Source organism: Miniopterus natalensis, chromosome 15 (assembly GCF_054644295.1).
Source record: "Miniopterus natalensis isolate mMinNat1 chromosome 15, mMinNat1.hap1, whole genome shotgun sequence".
Classification (NCBI taxonomy): domain Eukaryota; kingdom Metazoa; phylum Chordata; class Mammalia; order Chiroptera; family Miniopteridae; genus Miniopterus; species Miniopterus natalensis.
This window is the reverse complement of record NC_142095.1, coordinates 31,246,517-31,260,470: the sequence shown is the minus strand read 5'-3', so window position 1 is coordinate 31,260,470 and position 13,954 is coordinate 31,246,517. Positions and strand designations below refer to the sequence as shown.

The 13,954-nt window shown below is 41.6% G+C and overlaps 1 protein-coding gene across 2 annotated transcripts in view; it reads left to right on the top strand.

The window, feature by feature from the left end:
* Window positions 1-13,954, top strand: part of SYN2 (synapsin II) — a 124,820-nt gene that overhangs the window by 70,455 nt on the left and 40,411 nt on the right. For both annotated transcript variants that reach the window (XM_087824632.1, XM_087824633.1), the window contains exons 2-4: window positions 7,436-7,493; window positions 8,985-9,076; window positions 11,249-11,405. In XM_087824632.1, coding sequence (XP_087680758.1) covers window positions 7,436-7,493; window positions 8,985-9,076; window positions 11,249-11,405 — 307 coding nt within the window. The remainder of the gene's footprint in view (window positions 1-7,435; window positions 7,494-8,984; window positions 9,077-11,248; window positions 11,406-13,954) is intronic.

Genomic DNA, 13,954 nt, shown 5'->3' with positions numbered 1-13,954 from the left:
GGGTTGTGGGCTCGATCCCCATTTAGGGGCATGCAGGAGGCAGCAGATCAGTGATGACTCTTTAATCACTGATGTCTCTCTCTCTCTCTCTCTCTCTATTCCTCTCTCTGAATTCAATAAAGATATATTTTTAAAAAATACTTTATTGCTAAATAATACCAACCATCATCATCTGAGCCTTCATTTTCCTGGTGGAGGATCTTGCCTTGATGAAAATGCAGTTATCTGCAAAGCACAATAAAACAAGATATGCCTGTATAGACTCAATAAAGATTTTTAAATTATTATTAATTATTAAATAATAATTAATTATTAAGAAGTCATTACCCTATGATTGGCAAATTCATAGAAAGATAGTAGATGAGAGGTTATCAGAAACTGAGGGGAGAGAGGAATGGGCAGTTATTGCTCGATGGCTACAGAGTTTCTGTTTGGGATGATGAAAAAGTTTTGGAAATAGTGATGATGGTTGCACAGCATCATGAATGTACTTAATGCCACTTAATTGTACACTTAAAAATGGTTAAAATGGCAAATTTGTGTTGCCACAATAAAAATTTTTTAAGTCGTTTTCAGTTAAAGATAACGCTCAAAAATGTACAGGAGAAATGACATGTTATTTGGGATTTGCCTTAAAAAACTCAAACAATAGTCTCAGCAACAATAGTTGAGAGTGATAGATGAAAAAGATTGGCAAAATGTTGATAATGATTGAGGATAGACGTTTTTCATAATAAAAAGATTTTTGAAAAAATTTGGGGGCTAGCTATTAAGTCCCAGCTACTCAGCCTGACATTTGAAACCCTTCGCCAGTCTGTCTCTTTTCTTTCTTAGGAGACTCGGCTCTCACTGCTTACCCCACAGTGCCCTCCCCTGCAGTCAGCTGGTCTACTGCCTTGCTCTGTGCTCCAACGGCCATTGTGCCTTTGCAGTCACCTTTCAATCCTGCTTCCTCCTTCTTATGTGGCAGATTCCTACTCAAAACTCAGCCTTCCCAGACTTCTCCAGACAGTGAGAACTCCCTCCTTTGGAGTTCCCACAGTCCCTTGCTTGTACTCCTGCTACAGCTTATACACCCTGTATTAAGATATTTTATTTATGCTGCTCTCCACTCACCTGTGAGCTTTTTGAAGGTAGGGGAAACTTGGGGGAGGAGGAAGTGGAAGAGAGTATGGGGGGATGGATGGAGACTTGGGATACTGAACACACAATACAGTGTACAGATGATGTGTTGTAGAATTGTACACCTGAAACCTGTGTAATTTTGTTAACCAATGTCACCTCAATAAATTCAATAAAAAAGAAAAAAAGAAAAGAAAAGAAGGTACAGGAAACTTACTTTTCACTGTATGTCTTTCTGAGCTATGTGAAACTTTTTTTGTTGTTTTAGTTGTGTTGTAAATATTTTTAAAGGAAAAGATTGAAAGGTGAGAATGTGAATACTAGTTATAAATCCCAAGAGCTGAAAGGGACCTTAGCAATTACCCATATGGATATTGGTCTCTTTTTCTAGATTGTGCTTTCTCTACTTGGCAACTGCTAATGCATTTTTCCATTTCCAGCACCTACCAGTCAGTGGGTGCTCAGTAAATTGTTACTGACAAGCCGCAGCCCCTTTTTCTACAGATTGCATAAAGCCAGCTATCTAGGTTGGGGTGTGTAGACACACACTTTTTAGAAGAAGCTGTTAATTTTCAGGCACAGTTTGTCAAAGCTGCAAATAAGCACCTGGAGGGATGTCCCTGGGCCAGTAGAGTCTGGCCCTTCATTTGCCTAAGTGGGTGGGTGAGCTGGGACTGCAGCATGTCTGCAGTCCACATTTTACCAGTGGGTGGCAGCAGATGCTCACAAATTCTCTTCAAGGCCAGCAGTCCTGATTTTACCCTTTGTGTGTAGGGTGAGAAATAGGTAGGTATACTCTACTATTTCTAGTTTATTTCCTGACTTATTGATACCTAAAGATGCTAGGCTGAAGAAACGAGGCCTGAGTTAGAGACAGTGAGAGCCAGAGACTAAGCACCTTGTTAAAGATAAATGTCCAGACCAATGCTAAATATTTACTCTGTGCTAATTTCCAGAGCTCTAAGAAAGCCTTCTCCTCCCTAAGTGCCTTCTGGAACCTGCAAATGCATTATTAGTGCTTTCATCTTCTAGCTGGAGGTTTTGATCCTTGTGTAAACCTCAGCCTTCTAGGGAGGATTTATCCTCTAGGCTGTTTTTAGGTCCTTAAGTTTCAGTTGGATGGAGATTGAGAACAAATTATCATGTAAGTAAGGATAGAGAAGAAAAAGCATGACACCCTCGGATATGGACATGCAAGAACAGAGGAGAAGATGGCTGGGCCTACAGAGATGGACCCAGTCCACTGAATCCTGACAGTAGCCTCTTCTGGTTTTCTACATTTGTCCAGCCAAAACCATCACTCCTAACATCTCCAGTCAATAAGCAAGCCCTGATTGTGAACTAAGTACACAGCTTGGTGAAGGAGTTGGAAATTTATAGATATAATGATTATATTTGTGCAGGCTTTTCTTAGCTCAGAGCATATAATCTGAAAACAAGACATAATCAATATTTAACATCCAAAATGTTCTGGAAAACCCAGGGCTCACATATGGATGTTCCTTGCTTTGGAGCATTATTATATAATCTGGTGGTATGAGGCTGGGGGTGGGAGAGGGGTGTCACAGACTTTTAGACAACTAAGCTTAAAAGGTGGTATCAGGTGATGATGCTATGAGCTGAATATGAGCAGACAATAAGTGGGGTGAAAGTTCAGAAGAGGAAGAAGCCATGTTGGCTATGGTAATAGTAAAACAGCAATAATATCTGGTACATAAATGTTTGTTGCATTTTGCTAACAGTACTTCATATTTGCATAGCATTACAGATTTTCCAACACTTTAATGTCAGTTCTTCTCATCTGGCCTCATTAAGTCTTCACTACAACCTGTGAGTCAGTTATTATTAAATGAGGGTGAAATACATAAAATACTTAGAATAGTGGTTAGTACATAGTGAATATTCACTATTATTAGCTCTATTTTATGTATGAGGAAACTGAAGCTCAGAGAGGCAGTTACTTGCCCCAAATCACAGAGCTGAGAAGTGGTGGAACTAAGCCTGAACTCGGTTTCCCGGGCTCCTGTTTCTAGGCCTTTTTCCCTCTTCCCATGCATAAAAGGGGGCATTTGAGCTGGGGTTTGCCTAGATTGGGCCAAGTTTTGAGGGAGCCCTAGCAGAGAAGTCTCTGAAATCATGCTCCTCAGCCTCACAAGCCCTAGTTGTCAGGTAGCTGGGAATTGATGAGGGTATTCAGTACCTTGAGTAAGAAGAGTTAAATCTAGAAGCCTCTACTCATTTTAGCAATAAGGGGAGATGGTCCATCAAGGAAACTGCAAGCCATTAAACTCACATACATCCTCAGCTGCTAGGCTTGTTAAGAAAATGTCACAATAGGGGGAAATTGACAACACAGGCACCCGTAGGTATTTTTAGTCTGTGTTTCAAGGATGTACATCTTGGGTTCTGCTTAGGACTGAGCACAAGGGGGTGAATTTGGATTGATTTGACAAGACTGCTAGTCAGAAAGTTCTTACTGAGCATTTTTTTGTGCCCAACTTCTGCAAATGACTACGTGTGTGTGTGTCAGGGCAGGGGGGGTGGTGCTCAGAGAGGTGAAATAACTTTTTCAAACTTTCAAACACTAGGGAGGGTGCTGTAATCTTTTTCTTGGGTTGGGGGAGTGTGGAAACTGTAACTGTCTATTCCTTGTACCAGCAATCCTGCAATAATTTATTTGTCCTAATGTACAACATTATTAGTATAGTTAATAATACTGTATATGTACTTGAAATTTGCTGAGTAAATTTTAAGGGTTCTCAACACACACACACACACACACAAATGGTAACTATGTTATGGGATTGATGTGTTAACTTGATTGTGGTAATACCATTTCACAAAGTATATGTATATCAAATCATTATGGTGTACACTTTAAATATATACAACTTTATTTGTTAATTATACTATAATAAAGCTGGAAAAAAAGAAAATCTTTATTCTATGGATATATTCTTAAATGTAAGCCACTGTAACACTGTAATAGCATAAACAGCTCAGTAAACTGAAGATCTAAATGTTCACCAACAAATATTGGTTAAATTATTGTGTGACCTTCAAATGGAATTTCATACAACTATTAAGAAAGAGGTCCATCAATATGTGAGAAAGCATATCACTAAGATGTATTTGTACGTGCAGTAAAAATCAAAGTTCAAAAACTAGAGTTTATGTAGCATAATGCCATATGCATATTGAAACACACACACACACACACACACATATATATGTACATATATGCAGATATATGTACACATTTTCCCCACAATAGAAGGATATGCTTGCATTGATAATGGGGAGTATGTGTGATGAGAGAGGAATGGGGAAGGGGAAATTTATTTTGTTTTATGCTTTGATGTACTCTTTGAGTGACTTAACTATATGACATACCATATATATATATATATATATATATATATATATATATATATATATGTATTTATATATATTTTAATTTAAACCATTTGCCTAAGGTCGCATAGCCAGGAAAAGGCACATCTAGGATTCCCACCCAGACTGTGATTCCAGAGCCCTGTGATCCAGAACCCTTCTAGATTCTAGCACACTGTCTCCTAACAGTGCTCTTAGTATCAGGAAGTACTTCTGTCGCTTGCTTGTAAGCTACAAAATTTTTCATGAAAATACCTGGAACCGAAACATCCAAAGGCTAACAGCTAGGAGAATGTGCTCATTCTACAGAAGAAGGCTTTGTGCCCCATCCTTCTGCCATCTTGCCTCCTTTTTTATAAGATTGTAGCTCAGCCAAGAGAGGTCAGTGACCTGGAGCCAGGAAATACAGACTAAGATTTCTAACAGGACAAATTACCTTAAGGAAAAGGCATTAAGATAATTGGAGAGGTGGGGGTGGGGAGAAGGCATGAAAACAGTATCATTAGCCAACTTGGTCAATGGGCAGGTGCAGGAAGTGGCAGATAAACTGAGCCAGAATCTATAAATACGCTTCAATATTAGTGTTCAAACACACAAAATAAATGAGTGATTTAAAAAACTTGGCAGCATATAAGCACCTAGATGTAAACTCTTAGTTCTAAGTTTAACTCTTAAGAACTTTTCTCTGATCTGGGCATATTATTTGACTGCTCTGGGTTTCAGTTTCTCCTTTGGTCAAATGGACAGCACTATCTGTTCTGGCTACTTCACAGAGTTGTAAAGAATAAATAAGGCAAGGAATGTACTTTGAAGATACAAGGCATCATACAGAATAAGGAGTTACTGTTAATATCTCTGAGACTTACCTCATAGAAGGAGAGCTATTTTGAGATGGAAAATGGGAGGAAGCATCCAAAAAGCATTGCTGGTAACAAGGTAGCACACCTAACCAACACAAAAAAGGAACCCCATGGGTCATTTATTCTAGTTCCTCTTTTTTATAGTCCTAGACAAAGACCTACAGAGTCCAAGATCTGCAGAGTAGTAATAGTGCCATGCATAGACTATTTTTTAAACCCAGAAATAAGATGGAACAGAAGCCAAAGGGACAGGATATGCTACAGGCCCCTTGCCCAAGGGGCTTGCTGAACTATGAATGTTGAACAGGGTCCTGGAAGCAAACTGATGAAGCTTAGTAAGGAATTAGGGCAGAGGTGGGGGGATAGACTTCAGTGATTCAGCTCCAGGATGGCTGAGTGCCTCTGAGGAGCAATTTGAGGGTGGCCAGGGATTTGGATAGGACAAATGACAACTTCCTAGAACGGGCTGTTCCAGAACCCAGAGGAAAGGAAATAGCTTGGCCTCGTCCTGGGTAGTTCACAGGAACCAGGGTAGGAAGTATTCGCAGTGGAACTCTAGTGCTCACAACATCAAGTTCCTTTTGAGCGGAAGAAGGAAAATGGGGGGAAAAACATGCAATGCAGCACACATGACATGTCAGTTTTTGTAATGGTGGGAGTAAAGATGGAAGAATGAATCAACAGAGGGAGACAGGAGTATGCAGTGAAAAGGGCTCTGGACTCAGACGTGGGTGTGAGTACTTGCTCTGTCACTTACTTGCCCTACAACCTAGAATATGCCATTTTCCTCCTCTGAATCTTGGTTTCCTCATCTCAAAAATGAAGACCTTTTTACCTATCTCATAAATTGTTAAGAGGATTAAATGAGATGTTCTTGAAAGTAACTAATACACAGTTCTTAGAACTTGATGCCCAATATGTTAATTTATTCCTTTATTTTGGAGAGGTACTTATAGAAAATCTCCATTGAAACATGCTAATTTGAAATTTCAAGCACTGGGAAAGCAAGCCAAGCTAACAGGCAGTATGGAAAGACACTTCTTACAAATGGAGAACCAGCCTAAGTATGCAGATAGGAAAATCTTATGGCAGGGAGGATAGGTTAAGGACAAAGCAGGAATGGACATAAATATAAGCACAACACAGTCTGTTTACAAGAGGCTTTGAAGCCATTAATGCATTAATGTGAGGTTCCTCCAGACCCATGACAAAATGGAAAGATAATAAATATTGTACTGCAGCTTGACTCATTTTCTTTCTTTCTTTTTAAAAAAATTATTTCTTGACTTGGGGCAGGGGGAGTAGGAAGGGAGGGAGAGAGAGAAACATCAATTTGTTGTTCCACTTATTGGTGCATTCATTGATTGATTCTTGTATGTGCCCTGACCAGGGATCGAACCCACAACCTTGGTGTACTGGGACGACACTCTCACCAACTGAGCTAGCCAGCCAGGGCTTGACTCATTTTCTTGACTGCTCAGAAATACAGGATAGGTTTTATGTTCAATTATAGTAGCTTTACTCAGCAAGCTTCTCTCTTTCTCTCTCTCTCTCTCTCTCTTTTTTTTTTTTTTCTTCCTGGTAGCCTCACATTCTTTTTGGAAGTATGGGTATGAAGAAGCAAATTGATAAGTTTCTTTAAAAGTAAAATTCCAAAGGTGGAAACCAACTAGAAAATCAAAATGAAATACCAGATGGGGGAAAATAAGGAAGCTATAGAAGATTGACTTTGTCTTTACCAGGAATAATATTAGGGAAATTCCTACTTTTAGATTTCTTTGGTACCCAAAAGACCAGAGATGTTATAAAATTACAAAACCTGAGAGTGAAAAGGTGCTTTGATTTATTTTATAGGTGGGTAAGTTGAAACATATAAAGGAGGGGTAGAGGTTTGCTTGAGGCTCTCAATCACAAAATTAGGCTCTAACCCTAACCCAAGTCTCTTGACTATCATTCTGGGGTTCTGTCTCCTGTAGGCTCTTCTTTGTGATAGTGAATTTCTGACCTCAAACACTTGTACAAGCCTAATTTGTTTGTGTGTGTGTGTTTTCTAATTCCAGGACCAAGTGCTTTCGGGGCAAAAAAGTCCTTGGAGATTATGATATCAAAGTGGAACAGGTAATCAGTCTGAAGCCCAGAGCTGCATCTGCATCATCATCAATCCCTCTTGTCATTCCAGAGTGAACCATCTAGTTCTGCTGAGTGGAGTACAGTGCCCCTCACTGGGTTCCAGGCTATCTCCTCAACCCCACCCTTTCCCCAGGGCTTTTCTTTCTATGGAACATAGTCCTGAAGGCTGTATCTTTCAATTTCTCCAACTTTTTATCATGGTTCTGGTGTCCATAGAGAGGTAAATAGTGTGGCTCTTAGGGTCCTCATGCAGTGCAAAGTTCTCCTGCTGAGGAAAACCTTAGAGGAATGTCTTCCCAGGACACTGGCCTCAGCTCCATGTTATTGGTGGCATGTAATTCCTGGGTAGTACACGTTTGCCATTCAGGTTTGTGGCCTCCAGTGGTGACTACTCTGGGCTTGAGGCTACACTTCAGAGAGAACTTAGAAAAGAACACCTCCTTGTTTTAATGCAGTGAAGTTCTGAAAGGCTCATTTTTTAATCTTCCTCTATTCTTTGCTTCATGATAAATAGAAATTAGATCCATTTGGGTAGAGAGGGAAGGGGCGTGCAGTTTAAACAATGCATGTATTTTCTATGTAATAATAGAAGTTACTCATCATTCCTTACACAGTATGCTGTGATTTACAGAGTACTTTCCTATCCATTATTGCATTGTATTCAGATCTTAAAATAAGTTGTTAGATAGGCAGTGTTGATCAAAATTTTCTCTCTTTTTAAATCCTTACCCAAGGATATGTTTTTATTGATTCTTAGAGAGAGAGGAAGGCGGGCAGAGAGAGATCGATTAATCAGTTGCCTCCCATGTGCACCCCAACTGGGGATCGAACCCACAACCTAGGTATGTGCCCTGACTGGGAATTGAACCCACAACCCTTTGGTGTACAGGATGACACTCCAACCAACTGAGCCACCCAACCAGGGCAAAGTTTTTCCCATTTTATACATGGGAGAAACTTTCCCTCCAGAGAGTATCAGTAATTTGCCTAATGTCATATGCAGCTAGTTGGGGGTAGAGCAGAATTAAAACTCAGTTGCCTAGTCTAAAACATAGTGCTTTTATGTTGAAACTGATAAAGGGCATGTTTTCCCTGGTTCACGTTCCTGCTCTCAGAGAGGCAGCACTAAGGATGCTGGGCTGGGAGTCTGAAGACCTGAGTTTTGCTCCTGTCACTGCCAACAATAAGTTTTTTGTTTTGTTTTTGTCTAGAAAAGTCGCTTACCTGCTCCTTATCCCTGTTCTTCCTGTCTCATAGAGTTGCTATGAGTTAGATGAGATCAGTTTGTGAAAATGCTTTGAAAACTGTAAATAAAATGTTTGGCAATGGGATGTTGTTGCTGTTGTTGCTATGTGGAGGACTTGGCAAAGTTAGGACTATGGACTTATTCCTCTACTGTTATTCTTATTTACTTTTTGTACCATAGTAAAAAACACATAACATGAAATTACCTTCCTAATCCCTACTGTTATTTTCCAGGCAGAATTTTCAGAGCTCAACCTGGTGGCCCATGCAGATGGGACCTGTGCTGTGGATATGCAGGTATTCCGGAATGGCACAAAGGTTGTCCGGTAAGGTCCTTTCTCTCCTCGGGGTTACTGTCACTGTCTCCAGAGTTACCATCTCTGGCTTGCAGAGGCAGTTTCAAAATCAAGTGTTGGAGTGGGATAATAGCGCTATGTATAGTGTATAGAACTTAATGATGTGTGCTGTGCAGAAGTGGTACAGGAAGGCAGAAAAACCAGCTCCTGCCTCAGGGAGCTCATAGTCCAGTGGCAGAGAAAGCTTCATGGACTAAGAGCTTACTTCGAGGTAAATGGATTCCTGTCAGAGGGGTTCCAGGACTTTAGCCCCACTTCAGCCAGTGCAGCTCTGTGCTTTTATCTCTGCATATATTTTCCCTGGAAATAGGGATTCTATTGCTTTAAAAAAAAGAAGTGTGAAAACCTCTGATCTAGTTCAACCTCCTATTTTACATTGATTTGCTTAGATTCACTCAGTGAGTTGGTAGCAGAGCCCTGTGTTCTATGTGAATTCTCTTAACTCCTAGTCCTGTGTTCTTTCTATATTCCTCATCCCTGGGAACTCATAACTCTGATAGGAAAACCTAGAGTCAGAAGGAACATTGTGGGTGGAAGAAAATTTTCAGTTACAGAGCACTTACATGCCAGGTAGTGTGCTGTGCATTTACAGATGTGATCAAATGTAATACAACATTTCTGTGAGGGAGGTGATAAGAATTCCAGATTGGGGGAAATGATTTCCACAGTATTATTCTTACAGGGGCTCAGTGTGGCTTCAGGTTTTCAGATGTCAGAATCTTGCTCCAGGAAGAGTCTTCACTTCACTCTGTTCCCTGTATCAATCTGCAGTACCCTGACATGAGTCCTCCAGTGTCCAATAGGAACTGGGCCAGTGACAGGAAAGGTAAAACTCAGGTGCCTGGAATCTAACAACAGGAAATGTGAGCTTGTCCATCCTGAGTTCGTCCACCCTGGAGACTAAGGAGGAGGACAGGGAAAGAGATGTCCATCCATATGGGAGGGAGATCGGGGAGATCCTACAAGAGAGATAATGGGTTTCTCAAGCTGCAGGTAGAGTGAGTCATAGGGATGCCTGCACACAAGCAGGTGGTGACAGGAATCTGGCAAGAATAAGGCAGGCCCTTCCAGGTACCAGTATAGAAACTTAAGAGCTGGCCACAAGTCTAGGGCTTAATTCCTATAACTGGGACATAAGGTTTGATTTTAGGCATAGAGCTGGAGCCAGTTTCCCAAAACTGGGGAACTAGGAGGTCAGAACAGCTCAAGCACTTGATGCTAAGTCTCCTGAGTGACTGAGGAGGGCTCCAGTCCCACTTTAAAAGATTGATCTTTGAGCCTGGGTGGGGTTAGAGCTGTAGGTGGAGGTTGGATGAGTGCCTGGGCAGAGAACCAGGTAGATCATTGCATATGGTGTGAAACTGCCAAGTACTAGAGCCTTGAGGGTGGATGCTGCCACCGAATTGAGTCTCTGAGAATATGAGTTTCCTCAAGAGTAAGGGCACGAAGACAGGGGCCCTGGTCCTGTGGAGCAGCTGTGGCTAAGAGCTTTTGCTGGCTAGAGGTGAAATGCAGGGAGCCTCCCCATGCATGGGAACGTTCTGTACTCTCAGTGCTTCCTGTAGCCATTGCTCAACCTCAGTTCTGCAAAAAAAATATTTGCACCTCTCCCTAGTGTCCGCTTTGGAAGAATAACATTGGGAAGTCTGGCATCTGGTCTCAGCCAGACCGAACTCTTGCTCTCCTGGGGGCCTGATAAGGGCATTGCCTATTTTAAGGAGCAGCTTTATGGAGTCAAAACAGGACAGTGTTGCTGGGACCCCCCTGGAACACCAATTCCAGAGCCGCAAAGAGCTTCAGCTTTTATATTGCCCCATAGTGACAGGGAAAATTCTTTTTCACTTAAGGTGTGAGGATCTAAAAGTGTTTCTTCCCTCCTGAGGGCATTTGTAGCTTAGAAAAACTCAGTGCTTAACCCAGAGGAATAAGGGCATTTTAGAAATATGTTTCTCAAATCTCCTTTGAGATGTGCCATGATACTTCATTTCTAGTTTATAAAGAATACATAATAGTAAAATAAGGGACTTGGACCAGGTGGCCCCTAAGGCCCCTTCTTTGTCTTGGGCTTTGGAAATGGGAGACAAGGTGATGTATAACCTAAGGTGCTTGTTAATGGCAAATTTGCCTCTACACTCTTACCAGGTCCTTCCGGCCAGACTTCGTGCTTATCCGGCAGCATGCATTTGGCATGGCGGAGAATGAGGACTTCCGCCACTTGATCATTGGCATGCAGTATGCAGGCCTCCCCAGCATCAACTCACTTGAATCCATTTACAACTTCTGTGACAAGCCATGGGTGGTAAGTGAGGTCCCCTTCCCCCTAGGTAAAAGGGTAGGATCCAGGTCCTATATCTCCCAGTCCCCCAGCAGGGACCACTGGTAAAGAAGATGCAGTAGGCACCATCTGAAAGGATGTAGGCAGAGCTTCAGCTGGGGCACGGGAAGGGTAGACTCTCTTAAGAAAACATTATCATCATTGGCCGGGGCACCTTAGCTGCACAGTGGACCTTTGGCCTCACAACAAAGTCACACCAAGATTCTGTGTAGAAGCCCTTACAAGTCTGTAAACTCTGCCCTCAGCCATAGGATGCAACAATAAAAATACCTGTTTCTTGCCTTTGAATGGTCTAACTATTGGAAAGGCCTGAGGCCTGTGGGGATCAATGGAATGATCCATCTCAGAGGGGTGTTAGTGACAGATGTCTTACCAAGTGTTTTAACAACCTCAAAATCATATTTATCTATAAACATATGAATCAGACACTTATATGAGCTGGAAGTGCCCTTAGAGATCATCAAATCTCCACCATTCATGGTAGATATATGAAAACTAAAAAAGGAAAGTAAGGAGTATATGGTGCCAACTTCTGAGATTTTCCTATTTAATTTTATTTAATCCTCACAATAACCTTACAAGGAAGATTATTATAATTATTATCACTTTTTACAGAGAAATGAGACCCAGGAAAGATTAAGTAATTTACCAAAGTTATAGAGCCAGGATTTCTCTAGATTACACTGCCACTCACATAAGTTACTATGTGAGGAAGAAGCTGGTATTCTCTTCCTTGGCCAGTCTGGAAATGTAGAAGGCAGTGGAAACTTCTGAGCAGAGAGAAAGAGTTGGGACTACAGGGGAGAGTGACCTATGATGGCTACTGAGGTGCTCTGGCCTCCCCTCTGACAGCTAAGGCAACCCAGCTCCTATAACTCTGCTGCTCCATGCTGGCTCTCTCAGAAGGAAATGCCTGCTCCTAATCACATCCTCCTATTCTTTATTTTAAAAAAATCACATTTCAGTTATCACACACTGGCTTGCCAAGAGTCATGGCACTGGTGGCTGATTTTGAAGTTCCTGGACCTTACTCCTCTCCACCATTCAGGGAACTGGAGGGGGTGTTTTTTAACCAAATAGATACATTGCCTCTGCTCTTGATCTTTTTTTTCATACCTGAACTCACAGTTTTCCTGTTCCCTTGGAAGCTAGGAAGATCTGACAGTATAAGAGAAAGAGCAATGAATGAGGAGTCAGAGATCTGGGAGCTGCTGTGGTTGAGGAGTTTGGGTTCCCAACCTCCACTTGTTCAGCCTTTCCCTCTGTGTGGCCTGAGGCATCTGGAATCCTAAAGTTTTACAGAAACAGGCTAAAAGAGTTGTGTGATTTGACTGTTGCTACTTGCAGAAGAGTACATATGAAGCCTTCACCAAGCTTCTTTTCTGGGGTCCTCCCCTTTCTCTTTAGTCACATGCCCTTCCCTACTACACATATGCCCTAGTCCTTTCCCCCATCCCTTCAATACCTGCTAGAATTTGGCTCCTTCATAGCCACACAGGGTGATTCTGCTATTATCAGCTTTTTTTGGGTGATTTCACTAATCAGCCTTCTGACTATGCCATGGTTTCTTTGTCAACTAGTAACAGTAGTACCTGCCACCAGTTTGCCAGCCTGGTTGTTACAGTCCCCTAGTATTTGGGGTCTCTTATAGAAGCTGGTTCCCTGCTTTGTGTTTCAAAACTGTGCCAGAGGGCAGGGAGGGGAGGATCAGAGAGCCTATGCCTGGGGCTTTGTCCCTCCTGGGATCTGGTATCTGGTGAGGGTTCACATTCTCACCCATTCACAATCCCAGCACATTGCCTTTGGCATCGCATGAGAACAGCAGGGCTCCCTGGCTAGACACCAAGTTCTCCCTTCATTTTTACTAAGCAGCTGCCACACTAATGGCATTTTATATATTGTCGCTGCCTGTTAATGGGAGTAGACAAATTTGGTGACTATGAGGGGAGGGGTCCCTCTGAGATGATGGCTTTGGTTCATATTTCCTTAATTTCTTTATTGTGGGTATCCTTGGTGTGAGGAAAGGCTCAGTTGGCTGGAAAATCTCTACCTTACATCACTGTGTCTCTGAGCACATCTGCTATCTCATAAATTGGTCAGGGCGGGCACACTGGGATTTTGGAACTAGAAGTAGACCTATCAATGAATGTAACATTCCAGAAAAAGAAATAACATCTCCATATCATATTGCAAATTTATCTGAAATCTCTGTCACTCTTTTTAGGTTTTTTTAGAGACAGATCTACTGTGGTTGAATTAAGTATTTTATTTCCAGGAGGAATGAGGGTAAATTATTAAATTCAGACTGATCTTGAAATCTCATCTCTTCCAAGAAGTCTTTCCTGATTCATTGGATAAGTGGTTACAGTGAACATCATCTTCCTATTTGTTCCCAATACCACCCCCAGGTCCCAAATCCATTCTTTTTTTCTATGGATGGAGGAAACAACCGTTATCAGATATTACATTTGTTTAATTGGTGACTCTGTGCTTGTGACTTAATCTAAGTTTCC